General features: G+C 31.5%; 2 protein-coding genes and 1 pseudogene across 2 annotated transcripts; all 3 read left to right on the top strand.

The window, feature by feature from the left end:
* Positions 1,351-4,315, top strand: LOC104790860 (annotated as a pseudogene).
* Positions 9,754-12,086, top strand: LOC104698908 (uncharacterized protein At1g24485-like). Its single transcript, XM_010414287.1, has 6 exons — positions 9,754-9,814; positions 9,990-10,512; positions 10,784-11,301; positions 11,450-11,506; positions 11,596-11,751; positions 11,911-12,086. Exons 1-6 carry the CDS (start codon positions 9,754-9,756, stop codon positions 12,045-12,047), a joined length of 1,452 nt encoding a protein of 483 aa, XP_010412589.1. The 3' UTR covers positions 12,048-12,086.
* Positions 13,450-14,117, top strand: LOC104790858 (17.4 kDa class I heat shock protein-like). The gene has a single exon (XM_010516653.1). It carries the CDS (start codon positions 13,506-13,508, stop codon positions 13,971-13,973), a length of 468 nt encoding a protein of 155 aa, XP_010514955.1. The 5' UTR covers positions 13,450-13,505; the 3' UTR covers positions 13,974-14,117.

The following is a 15,178-nucleotide window of genomic DNA, read 5'->3' as shown; positions in this document are numbered from 1 at the left end:
TCTTTTATTCCTTCAAATGGTATTATTATTCCCAATTAGGCTTAAAGTGGATTCATTGCCATTGCTATTATTAATAATTAATAATTAATTATGAATAATTGAATAAATAAGCGATATAGGATCTAACAGTAATCAAAGTAGACCCGTAAATATCAAAAGATTATCAAATGTTATACTTCAATTATTAATATGTCAATTCTATAACCAACTAATGACCCATATAACTATTATATGGTCTACCAAAAATAAGTCATGTACTTCCCAAATATTAAAGAGGGGATGTACTAAACGGACCTGGAATATTGAAAAATATCACAACTGAAGAAGATATTATAATTATAAGCCTAAATCTCACTTGAATGAATGTTGTGTTGATTTTGTAACAACAATTACCTAACTAAAGATGAATATCACGAGAACCATTTGATATGAATAAAACTGTTAGTTTGAGTTCCTTAACACATAATTTTGCATTCAAAAAATAGGAACACCAAAGATAGATTATTAGGATGGAGCATCCATCTGGCTCCCAGTTGCCTTATTTATCTTCTTTTTAGTTTATACTTCAGCCCTTCACCAGCTCCAACCTATGAATAGTACTGAATTTGATATACACAAAAATCGACTAAGCACATGAAATTATCCAAACATTTTATTCCCACTATGTTGAATATCTTTTTTTTTTACTTTATTAAAACATAGACATACATTTACTAATATAATGAACTTATAAATAAAAGTGTATAAATTTGAGCCGTTTACTTTTAAAGTCTTTGCGCCATATGAGAAAACAAATGTCGTTGACTTCAGTCTCCCCACTGTATGCTAAGTCAACCAAATGAGTTGGATAAAACTTAAGCTTCAATCATTTTTATCAAATAATGAAGTTCCCTTCAATTTTCATGACTTCTACATTTCTAATTTGTAATTAATATAAGGCTGGTCACTTTTTAGAAATCTACCATAAAAAAAAACATAATGACATTCTGGTGTATAAATATATTGTAACAAGGTATTTTTTTGGTAATTTTTACATGATTGTATCTCTATATTCATATGACTGTATGTTATATATATATATATATATATATAGCTCTCTATAATCACATGACTGTATGTTTTATAATATATCTGCAAGTAGTTATCATAGAAATAATTAGTCGGTTTTGAGTATTTTGTCAATCTACCAAGACGCTTTCTTGAATTCACAATTGTCTAAAACCAAATCAAGATCTGCACGATGCAAATATTCTATGAGCTGTGCATTTTAAATAAGTCAAGTCAACTAAAAATTATATGAGTTTTACAATCTCAATACCTCAATTCAACAAGATATGAACATACTTAATTTCATCTATATATTACGTATGCATTTGTGCATGTAATGAAGTTAAATTAGCTCGTTGATGATGGCGGCACTTCTTTATCTCATCACCCTTTTTTTCTCTCCCAGCCATAATGGTTACATTAGCAGAAAGTACGTTACAAGTATAAAGCCCCTCCGACATAATGTTTTCTTAATTTGACCCTGTACACTTTTGTTTAACTCGTTTTTCTCTTGTCTTTTGCGCTATCATTAGGTATAAGAATTGACTGTGGATCAACGGGATCTTACATTGAGTCCAACAATGTAACATGGGTCGGAGATAAAGGCTTTGTCACCACTGGTGAGCCTATGAAGATTCCAGACGTTGTCACAAAGCCGATGAACACTCTCCGGTACTTCCCAACCGGTCAAACCAACTGCTACTCCAACATTCCGGTGACCAAAGGCAAGAAAACCCTCGTGAGGACGAGCTTTAAATACGAAAACTACGATGGGAAGTTCTCGCCACCATCTTTTGACGTTATTTATGACCGCAAACACCGTGACCTTATTAAAATTACTTAGTCGTTGCTCAACGACGAAGAAAATTTCTATTTCTCGGAGGTGATATTTGCTCCGGCAAATGAGAATATCAGTGTATGCTTCTTCCGGACGTCTCCGTCCTATAACCCTTTTATATCTTCTATTGAGGTTTATGGTATGGACGCTGGCATGTACAACGATCTTGGTCCTAACGAAGGTCTCCTTCTACAAGAAAGAACGGCGTACGGTACCGAAGAGATTATAAGGTAAACTTTTTTCTATATGCATCTAATAATCGTACTAGTAAAGCTTTTATGATGTGTTTTCCTTGACATTACTTTTCTTAAAGCTTTATATCAGCGACTCTTTTACCCTAGGTTTAGACAAAATTTATTAATTCATAAATAAACAGTTTGTACGTCAAGTGAATTTTTTAGAATTGTGTTAATTAATATTTAATAATGATTACTTTCTTTCAAGGTAATATTTTTACGTACGTACCTATGTAATTAATTTTTATTTTATTGGTTTCTTGGAAATTTATATAGCTACCCGTTCGACCCTTACGGTAGGCTATGGTCCGCGTCAGGATCCCAAGACAACCCAACACTGACCGATCTATCGACCTCTGCCCCATCAATAGACATCACCCGAGCCTCGAACAAGCCGCCCGGGATTGTTATGTCAAAGGCAGGGTCAGGAGACGGCTTAAAAATTTCTTATGAGGCTCTACCCTCAACTGGGATAACGGTATACTTGGTTCTTTACTTCTCAGAACCTCAGAGTCTAGGTCGGACCCAAAGAAGGTCTTTCAACGTTTTCTTGGACACGACTCAAGTGGGTTCGCGTCCCATTGTACCGGTGTTTGGGAAAGCGACTCAATTTGTTTTGAGAGATGTAGTGGCCACGTCGATGTCCGAGATAATCTTTCAGTCAACCGATGACTCGGAGTTGCCGCCCCTCATCAATGGGTTTGAGATGTACTCAATAAGTAACAGCAACCAAGACACACAAGGTTAGTTAATTATTTGGTAAATTTAAATTACCAAAAGTTTCTCAAATTTTAAGTAAATAACCAAACTTGACCATGCGTTTACGTATGAACACTTCGAACTCTGGTTTATGGAATTTAAATTTCATTGCTTCCAACTTAAGATTCAATTGACATTGAGTATATAGAATGAATGATTGATGTTAATCTATAAGAAATATATCATAATATGAAATGTTTTCAATGATATTCTCTAATTTCATTTGGTATTTGATTAAGGTCCTGGAGATACGGAACCACACAAAAACAATGCCGTAAAAGGTTTGTACTCAGTACTCACAATCTGTACCCATTTTATTCTTTCTATGTTTGGGGTAATAAATTATTGTTACATTTTTTGTTAATGCAAACACAAATTTTTGAATTTATTATTATGTTTTAAAAAAAAATATATTATTAAGTTGAAAGGAAAAGAAAAGCGCTTAGTCATTTTTATCACTATATATAGTAATTTATTATTACATATATGTTTTTGAACTGAAAACTCATATACAGCATACAATACTTTTCATATCTATGAACTTCAATTTTTCAGGTAATAATTGAATGATCGGTAAGTCCAACCATTTAATTATTTAAGAAAATATCGAAGCTTCATAAGATATCATTAAAACTTGATTAACAAATTTATGAATTTTGAATATGAAAGCGTACATATTTTATTTTATATAGGTTATTATATTAAATCTATAAGAAATCGTATAGTGACAATAATCTAACCATGTCTATATAATTTAATTTTAAAAAGTAAAACCTCGTTATTTCCTTATTAATATAAATTAAAAAAAAATGGTCTTGTATTATTACGAATACCTTAATTTGTTACCATATTATTAAAGAAAATAATATGACACCTTTTCTATACATAGAACCTTTAGATGTGACAAAAACAAAGGCAGGAAAGAAGAAGAAAAACAAATTACCACAGATTTTTGGTGTTACGTTTGCCTCCGCGTTTGCAATTCTCGCATCCGGTTTTGGGGCTATTTTCTTGAGAAAGCGTCAAAACGCACGACCACACTCCAACACAACACCGACTATGTCCACAGGCATAACTATATTGTTGCTTAATCACTGTGTATATATAATGAGATTGAATATTCGAATATAGATGACAAACAATATTATTAATTGGTGTTGGTCTCTGGAAACTTTTCAAGGGCATGGAACAGGCACGGGGATGTCACCACTAGTTGAACAGCAATTCGTCAGCGACACGAATGACTCGTATGTTGTTTAAGATGAACATCATTGACGTGGAGTCGCGAGAAGCTATTCTACATTTATTTTCTTATTTCTGATTTTTATTTATTTTATAAATAAATATTCTATACAATTTTATATCCGACCAACAATTGTTATAAATCACTAGTGGGAATGGTAGTATCATATAAATGCTTCCGTGGTTTTGTAAGAAGTGAACAAGGTCTATACAAAGATTACTTCCGTGGTTTTGATCCGAGAATACTACAATCAACACAAGGTATTGAAACAAAGTAGATTCAATTTAAAAATTTGATAATATGGAGTCTGTCAATTTAATACGGAGAAAAATTAATCCTGCAAAGTTATATATTCTCGACTAATTTGACTGGTTTTAAAAATTGATTTAAAAAAAAATAACTAGCCGAAATTAGACTTGTAATCTATATATAATAGCAAACCCACTTTTTTATGTCATCTTTAATTCAACGGATGAGAATTGTTCTATTATTCCATCTAACGGTTGATACTTATTAATGATCTAAGAGTTGCAAGTCTTTTTCCTTCAAATAAAGTGTCTTTTCGTATTTTTTAATTATTGCATCTATTCATCGTACCTTCATCTTTTAAAAATCCTACCTATTTATTTTTGCATCTCTTGGTTTCACACCTATAAGTTTTGCACCTTTTTATTTTACACCTTTTTATTTATTATATATCAACTTCTATGGAATACAAAAACAAGTTTCAAATTTATGGTTTTCAGAGTATTTTTAAAAGTTAAAAATAAAATCAAAGAATTGTTTTATTAGAGTGCTTTTAAATTAACCTGCATCAATCTCTATATCAAAGTATGTTTATAAACTTGTTAGTGTCCATTCTGAAAAATTGGTTTTGTTCCCTTTTCTGTTTCATTCTCATATATAGATTATAGATTAAGGGAAATTTGGTTTTTCTTAAGTGATTTGTTTGTCTATATGTTGTCGGTTAGATAATTTTATAATAGCAACCCCATTTTTAGACACTGCTGACGTCATTTTTTTAATCCAACAAATAAAATTATTTTATTTTCTCATTCAACCGTTTAGATCTAAGATGATGTCATTAATTTATTAAATGAAAAGATACTTCTCTTTCTTCCCCAAATCATCGATTCTCTTTGTTTAGCCCTCCGAATCAACGCTTCTCTATCTAAAAAACATGTTCAATTGCCTCTTTTCAGATCTATATATTTGGAATTTGTTCAATCATTTTAGTTGTTATGGTTCACATTTTATCTATATATTGTCTTATTGTCGTGAATTTACTGCAAGGAGTAGTTTACTCTCTCTTCTCTTTGAATAACTGAACAGTTTGTCTGGTATACTTTGTTGCAAGGAGTAGTTTACTGGAAACTTTGTTGTATACTTTTCTGTATTTGGCAGATAAAAATCCATGTCAATGGTAACTTAATAAGTAATATTGCTTTATATGCGTCTTGGTTTGGTTACTACCCTAATTGTGTCTACTAAGTTGCTACATGATTTCTCTTGCAGCAAATGCATCTTCATATCATAAGAATATAGTGGAGTATATATAGGGAAATTTAGGCTAAAGTGTCAATTTCATCATTTTAAAATTTGTAACTACGAAATATAAAAGAGACCAAGAAATAAATTATCATTGTTCCTTTTGACTCAAAAAAAAAAGAAATTAACTGGTGAGCATCTTAAAATTTAAGTGAACATATTTCATACATCTTTTATATATATATATATATATATATATATATATATATATATTTTTTCCTCTTGATTGATGAAACACTAAAAGAAATTTTAGATTTTCTTTTTGCTTTATTGAAATAAATTTCTAATAAGTACATATGTATACTATTAATTTAGATTTTTATTTTAACGTATAAGAGTTTAATTAGTTGGACAACATGCACTACTATCATGGCATTGTATTGGCAATATGTTCGAATTGAGTATGTATATGGCTACATAGTATATATACTATAACATCAATTGTAACTTAAAACGAGCAGTAGAGCATATATATACATATCTGTTTATGTTTCTATTTTTTCTCACATATGATTTATGTTTTGTTCACATTGTACACTTTATATGGATCTTGATTTAAAGTTGATAAATGAGATCATGACTTTGGAAATTTCTATTTTTACTGATAAATGTCCCTATATATTGGGCTAAAACATAATTAACAATAGAGTTTGTAGTTTTCTTTTGGGTGCAAGATATAGTTATAACATATTTAAGATGTGGTTATAACAACACAAATTAAGATCTCTTTGCCAAGCTAACAACTGCAGTGTGGAGAAAGGTAGGAAAAAATGTTAGATACTCCCAATTTATATACAGTAGAACCTCTATAAATTAATATTTGGTAAATTAATAATTTTTATAAATTAATAAAAAACTTCGGTCTCAAGATGGGACTAGTTGATTTAAGAAACATTATATTTATTTGCTGATAAATAATACATAACTAAATGATTTGATAACAAGTTGGGGAAGGAGCCAGGCTGCGTGGGGCTGGAAAGATCATTGGAGTTGATCTCAATCCTGATAAATTCGAGCTAGGTAGTCTAGTACTCGTTGTATTTCAATTAAATGTTTTTTTCTGTCTTTTAATGTCACTAATTTTTTGGCTTATTCTGACCACGTTGGGTTTGGTTTATATCTTATAAAACACTAAAAGCTAGTACTAGTCTATATATAATAGCAAACCCACTTTTTGTGTAAATTTTAATCCAACGGATGAGATTAGTTCTGTTATTCCATCTAACGGTTCAAAATTATTAATGATTCCAACAGTTGCAAGTTTTTTTTTCCAAATAATCGTGTGTCTTCATCGTAGCCCCATTTTTCAAAAATCGCACCTATTAATTTTTGCATCTCTTAGTCGTACCCTCATCTTTAAAAAATTGCACCTATTAATCTTTGCACCTTTTTGTTTCATACCTCTATGTTTTACACTTTTATATTTCACACATCTTTGTTTATTATATATAAACTTTTATGGACTACAAAAACAAGTTTCGAATTTATTGTTTTCAGAGTATTTTTTAAAATTACAAGTTAATAATAAAAAAAAAGAATTGCTTTATTGGAGAGTTTTTTAATTAACCTGCATCAATCTTCAATTCAAGGTATTTTTATATTTGCGTTGCGTTGTAATAGATATAGATAGATTTATGAACTCAACGAACCAATGACAAAATCTTACGAATGAACCTGTTAGTGTCTACTTAATGTCCATTTGGTTAAATAAGAATAAATTTAGTTTATTCTCTATTAGATTATTATTATTATACGTGTGGTCGTATAGTTCGCAAAAAGTATAACACTAATGATCTATAAAGACATAAACCTTCAGGCATACAAAGTTTATTTTATTCTTTTTTGTATTGTTCTATTTCTAATAAACCCAATTTTGGGGGTCAAATTTAATCTAACGGATGAGATTATTTTTATTATATCATCTAACGGTTTAGAATTATTAATAATCCCACAATTGTAAGTTTTTTTCTTCCAATAATCGTGTTTCTTCGTCGTACCCCCATCTTTCAAAAATCGCACGTAATTTTTACATATTTTTGTTTCACACCTCTATGTTTTACAACTCTTTATTTTACACCTCTTTGTTTATTATATATAGATTTTTATGGACTATTAATACAAGTTTCGATTTTACTGTTTTCTGAGTATTATTTTAATTTTAAACTTACAAGTTAAGAAATAAAAATCAAAGAATTGATTTATTGGAGTGTTTTTTCTTTAATTTTTATATATAATATCAAACCCGCTTTTAAGGGTCAATTTAAATCAAATGGATGGGATTTTTTTTATTCTCTCATCTAATGGTTTGGATTTGTTAATGATCTCAAAGTTGCAATGTTTTGATCCAACAATTGTGTTTCTTCGTCTTACTCCTAGCTTTCAATGTTTCCACTTGTTAGTTTTCGCACCTTTTTGTTTCACACCTTTTTATTTCACACCTCTTTATTTTTATAAATATACAGATTTTTATGGACTTTGAAAAGAGTTTTTGTTTTTTCGAGTACTGTTTTGCACCTCCAAGTTTTAAAAATTCTGAGTATTATTTTCTTTCAATTTATTAATTAATATTGATTCAGTCATCTTCGTTAAAATTTGGATTGTTTTATTTATTGATTTCATCATCTAACTTTTGTTTGGTGTCGTTTTCCATTTATACTGTATGAATCATCTCTTCCAAGTTTTAATCTAGGTAATTGACTGTGATTTCTAATTTTTCATAGATTTATATGTTTATATATTATAGCAAACCCACTTTTAGGGGTCAATTTAAATCTAACAGATGAAATTGTTTTTATTATTTCATCTAACTGTTTAGATTTGTTAATAATCTCAAAAGTTGCAATGTTTTGATCCAATAATTGTGTTTCTTCGTCGTACTCCCAGCTTTCAATGTTCGCAGTTGTTTGTTTCGCACATTTTTGTTTCACACCTCTTTATTTATATATATAGATTTTTATGGACTTTGAAAGAGTTTTGTTCTTTGATAACACATCCAAATTTAAAAATTTTGAGTATTATTTTCTTTCAATTTATTAATCAACATTGATTCACTCATCTTTGTTAAAATTTGAATTTTTTTATTTATTGATTCATTCATCTAACTTTTGTTCGTTGTCATTTTCATCTAATACCTACATCGATCAAATCTTGCAGCTATGAGCTCTTTCTCTATGTTTTTCTTATTATTTTTTGTAAATTTTGATAGAATAATGATTAAAAAATTTTTTAATGTGAATATCTTTCAAAATTGATTATCTGAGTATGATTCAGCAAGCCTTGATTCATGTATCTTTAACATTATTCTCTTATTGTCACTGAATCAATTTTTATATATACAACAAAAATTTTATTTAATCAATTTGGTGGATTAATCTTAGTCATTATTTCTTACTTTTATACTATACAGTTAAACAATTACCATACAGTTTCCACTCGAAATGTGAAATTAACAATGTTAGTCATTTCAAGTTTTCAATTTTCCCTGCGGCAACGCACGGGCCGACATCGTAGTATTAATTAATGGCAAACGATAACATTTAATCTTCTCAGACTATAAAGTATCTCTACATCTTGTTTTGGCCGATACGTAGTTTAAGATGACAAAACCGTTATTAAATTCACCTTTTAGCAATGGAATTAGTCCATATGATCTCAAGCTAAATGGTTTATTCGGTCTTTGTTACATAGTCGAGTTCCTAACATGGAAGATGAAATAATGTGGTCTAAATGAAGCATTTGACTAAAAAAAAATGAATTTATAATCTGATCAAGTGGTTATAAATGGTTTGCGACTTACCGCACTAAACATTCGTGTCTCAAGTTGTTTTATTTTTGGTACTGCATGTATAATCGTTATCAAAAGACATTGACTGATAAAAGTCAAAAGAAAATTTTCTTAATAATATCGGCATTTAAAATGATTAGATCCAATACCAATCTGCAGTTGACTGATAAAAGAAATGATTAATGGGCAATTGACAGTTTAATTATGCATGTTATTGGATTTTTTGCAATTGACAGATGACGTATATATATATATAGAGTGTATGTATAGAGCATTAGTTGAAGTTGTAGCTCCCGTAATGGCTGCTGTTTTGCTTTCAATTCTCTTCTTTCTTTCCATCATAACCCTCTCTCTAGCCAGTAAGTAATTATTTAATAATTAGTTTATCTAAACTCGTTGGCCTCAGAGTTGTATACGTATAACTAGAAAAAAATTTAAAAATATAACATATATATCTTCCTTAGCTGTCATTATTAACTATCATCATAATTAACCATCATGAATCATGATTCATGCATGCATGATCGATTTCAGGCGTAAACATAGACTGCGGAACGTCATTGCCGGGGATAGACAAGAACAACATAAAATGGGTCGGCGAAAACGACTTCATCACATCTGGATCGTCTGCTACGGTTTCGTCCACCACTGTTGAGAAATACCTCACCACACTTCGATACTTTCCGACAGGAGACTCCAATTGCTACTCCAACATTCCGGTTACAAAAGGCGGAAAAGTCTTAGTGAGAACGATGTTTTACTATGGTAACTACGATGGCAAGTCCTCATCCCCAGCCTTCAACGTATTGTTTGAAGGGAAACACCGAGGCACCGTATCTATATCCTCTGCGTTCAAACCTTACCTTTTGGAACTGATATTTTCTCCGGCCAGCGAGGAGACTAATATTTGTTTTGTGCGAACATCTTCGTCATCAAATCCTTTTGTATCTTCCATTGAAGTTGTCGACTTGGACGATGGTATGTATGACGAGCTCGGTCCTGGTGAAGGTTTATTTTACCATCAACGAGTTGCGTACGGCACAACGGAAATCGTAAGGTAGCATCTATATCCAAGTTCGTCGTGTATAAGTAACACAAAAATAGGCCTAATCAAATTTATTTTTAGATGTCTTCATCATTATGTATTTTATTTTTAATCTAGCGTTTTTAGACAAACCACCAGATGTCTCCATCAACGTTTACAATATGCAAAAGTATTGACAAGAAAATAAAAACTACGAAATAAATTTACGTGATAAATATTAAAAAAAATTTGAACACAAAGAGATTAATATATAATAAGAAGGAATATTTTTTTGGTTGGCTAGGTCGGATCTTCAAGGTAGGTTCTGGCTTCCTTCGGAGATAAACATATTGTTGACAGGAATACCATCTACGGCTGCATCAATCGATACATCTGGTGCATCAAACAAACCGCCTGAGTCCGTCCTCCGTAACTCTTGGACCGGGGAAGGCTTATCATTAGTCGACCCCACTCTCCCTTCTGGAGGAGTTCCGGTTTACTTGGCTATGTATTTTTCTGAGCCTCTTGACTTAAGTGCACGATCGTTCAACATTTTATGTGGCGGTAAGAAAGTTGGTAAAGGACCAATAGTTCCTGTGTATGGAAAAGCCACGCAAGTGGTCGTGAGAGATGTGGTGGCTAGCTCAAGCTCCCAGCTGGTGTTCCAGTCCACCACTAGTGCGCTTTTACCGCCCATGATAAATGCGTTGGAGCTTTATGTGATAAGTACGGGTACAAGCGGAAGTGGAGGTGGAAACAGATCAGGGACAGGTGGAGGTGGTGGCGGTGGAGGAGGAGGGTCTGGTAGTGGCGGATCTGGAGGTTTGTTTTTTTTGTAGATGCATTTTTAGAGATTAGTCTAGGTTTCCAAGTAGAATTTTTGAATCACTAAAATATCAAACTTATAAGTATATTTTGATCATTTGGTTCCCTAGGTACTATATACGCATAAATTTATTTCGTTGTTTAGGTTCCGGTGGGTCTAGCAATAATAGAGGGACTGGAGGGAGAAATGATGTGAGCTCAGGTTTGTATATGGACTTATGTATACATTTTGATTTTTTTTTACAAATCGAACATTCTTTTAACTTAATTACATTTGATATATTGGGTCAGGGGGGTCAACCAGTGAAGGAAAGAACAATAAACTGCCAACTATACTAGGTTCGGTATCCGCGGTAGCATTTGTCCTCATTGCATATGTGTTCATCGCAATTATCTTAGCCAATCGTCGCAAGGCAAGGCTGCAAGCCTTGGCTATACCTACGTCAGGTATATATACATTGGTTCCTTAAAGTGTTTGTTGTAATTTGTTTTTATATCTAGTGATTATATTTGATCCATTCGTTCTAATTAACAATATAAATTATTGGTTATTGACTATTATCTATCTACCCTAGAGATGTGACCAGTTAAATTTTTTGATTATAGTGGCTCATATGGGGACGGGAGCGTCTCCTCTATTCGGACAACAAATGGGTAACGACTCAAACCAGCCTGCATATGAGTCAGACATGGGAGATATCAACGACTTGATTGGAGTGAACCAGTCGTATGTAGCCCAATGACACTGAACATCATATGAAATAGATGTTTTTACCGTTGAATTGTACATGTTTACATTGATTACTATTACTTTTTATTCGTTTTTTATTTGCAAGTTTTTGATTTTATGAATCTAAAATCCTCATTTATCCGCAGTTAGGTAAACATATATATAATTCCTTGTCATAAATTGTTTAATCCGGGTTAAAGATTAATGATACAAAGAAAGAAGTAACATAAGAAAAAAGGTTTTATATATATATAACAAACAAAAATCCGCATAATTGGTTAGTAGGATTCCATAAAATTTTATATTCCACCCAATTTTGTTCTGCTAAGAAAAATTCTAGTCACACCCATATATACATTATTATATAGCAAATTAAATGAATTATCATTAACATATATATCAAGTCTTGAAAGATAAATCTTTTGGAAGCACTTCATGTTGAATTAATCATTATAAATTTAATAAAATCTACTGAACTAAGATTTAAGAGCTGGTGTAACCCAATTATAGCGTAACTATAAAATATAAGGAAAAAAAATTAAAACTGAGTTTCTTACACAATGCATAATATGTATTTTTATACAAGTGAAGTTGTTCTTCGAGAGAGATGCATGTTTTATGCTCTTGTTGGAGACATTAGTTATTAACAGCTCGGCCAAATCCTATTAATTGTGTTTGATTATTTGAGTATCTTTGATACAAATGAAGTCAATGTATTTATTTATACATCACAATATGACAACTAGTAAGTCGATGACCAACTACATCTATATGAGATAGGGAAAAATATATAAAGTATAGCAAGTGTTATGTGAATATAGTTGTAGTTATCCCAATAAACTCATCTTAGACCAAGAAGGAATGAAAGATTGAAGAATAAAAATCAACTTTATCCTCGTTATAAATATAGGGAGTGTTTTAAAGATCATTGATATAAAGAAAAACAAAGAAATGTTTAACGATTATTTGAAATTTTTTTTGTTAAATTTTGTATTAAATTCGCTGACGAAATTAAAAAGACTATACTTAATTTATCAAAATATTCACTCTTACTTACGAGCTCCAATTTTATTTAATATTATAATACTTTAAAAGAAATATGTTTTTAAATCGGCATCTTTGTTTCGAATAATGGAGAACTTAACGGGCCACGATAGTAAAACCCATTAACAAAGCTCATGTAAACAAAAACGGCATGGCGTTCAGTCGTCTACTTGATGAATTGCACGTCGGCTCAACCCTCACCATCGAAACTTCTTGAAAGCACCTATTCGTTACAAGGAAGATTCTTGAGTTTTATAGAAACTTGCAGAACTTTTCTTCTCTTATCCTCTACTCTATTCTTCTCTCTCCCTATATATACGCTAGGGCACGTATGTGTTTGAATTAACAAAGAGCTTAGAGTCCATAGAAAAGCAAAATTACAAAAAAAAACAGAACACTATCAAAACAGAGTTAAGGAAGTGTAGCAATGTCTCTAATTCCGAGCACTTTTGGAGGCCGAAGAACAAACGTGTTCGACCCTTTCTCGCTAGACGTATGGGATCCGTTCGAAGGGTTCTTGTCGCAGGCAAACGCACAGGCTAATAAGGACGTGGCAGCGTTCACAAACGCTAAGGTGGATTGGAGGGAGACACCTGAGGCGCACGTGTTCAAGGCGGACTTGCCGGGGATTAAGAAGGAAGAGGTAAAAGTGGAGGTTGAAGATGGGAACATACTTCAGATCAGCGGAGAGAGGAGCAGTGAGAATGAAGAGAAGAGTGACAAGTGGCATCGTGTGGAGAGGTCGAGTGGGAAGTTTATGAGGAGGTTTAGGCTGCCGGAGAATGCGAAGGTGGATGAAGTGAAGGCCAGTATGGAGAATGGTGTGTTGTCTGTTACGGTGCCGAAAGTGCCGGAGAAGAAGCCTGAAGTGAAGTCCATTGATATTTCCGGTTAAGGGGAACTTTAAAGTTCAAGCATTGAAGAGGAAAAATGTGTTGTGTGTGAAAGTAATAATAATGTGACTTTCTTTTTTCCTGTAATCATGAAAATGTTGTGTCAATGTAAGTAACAAATCTTAATAAGAGAGGTGTTTTTGGGACATAAGAGCAAGTATGAAGTATGGTCTTCTTGATACGTACTCTTCATGCCATCGATATCTTCCAATATTAAAGCACATATAACTTTATAGTCTTCCTGATAAATTAAATTTACCTACCTATAGGCTATATAATTTATTCAGGTCAGGAAATAAAAACTGTGAAAATCGAAGGGTGGGTGGCTATACGGAAACTTGCTAGAGACAAACTTGTTGAATTATATGTAGTCTAAGGATTTACTTTAATACTTGGATATTATTTGATGACTCTTTTATTGGCAACCAGTATACACATTATTAGTCTTTTTCGTCCCATTTGGTTACTAATTTGGAGACTAGAGTAGTGAGGAAAAAGGACGGAGAACTTACTTGAAAACAATCAAACATAGTTCGTATTAGTTAAAATATTACGTCTAAGTCATTGTTTACTAGATATGAAGAATCAATTAATCTATCAATTCACACCGATTATAAGAAGAAAAGAAAAACCTCAAGTAAAATACAAGATACAATATTTAACAAACATATTTATGATATATTACAATAAAAATTATTATTTTATAACATTAAAATATAATTTTTAATTTTATTCGTTTTGAAAATGTTAAAACTATAAAAGTAAATTATAGATAAAATACACACACAAATACACACATATATATATATATATATTTATTTATTTATTTAAGATAAACTAACATTTGTAAGTTTTGTTTTGTTTAAATTACTTCATAAACCTACAAAATATTGTAAACCCATGTGATTTTACGAAAAAAATACATGTCACAAAAACGTTAAATACATGATAAACACACAAATTAGGGAAATATTTGCATTAAAATGATTATAAAATGTACAAAACACACACACTAAACCACCATTATTTAAAAATATATATTTTATAATTCCAAAAATGGCCACAAAAATCGTTTGTGTCAAAAGCCAAACACAATTTAAATCACTAATAGCTGCAAGACTAATTATCAGTTGACATTCACCCATTTACATCTTTGCTTCACTCACACTTACAAATAAAGGTTTGTTTCTATCATCTCTCAAAACAA

The sequence above is a fragment of the Camelina sativa genome, chromosome 6 (genome assembly GCF_000633955.1).
Source record: "Camelina sativa cultivar DH55 chromosome 6, Cs, whole genome shotgun sequence".
Taxonomy (NCBI): Eukaryota; Viridiplantae; Streptophyta; class Magnoliopsida; order Brassicales; family Brassicaceae; genus Camelina; species Camelina sativa.
The sequence above is the reverse complement of the archived record's forward strand: the minus strand, read 5'-3'. Positions and strand labels throughout refer to the sequence as shown.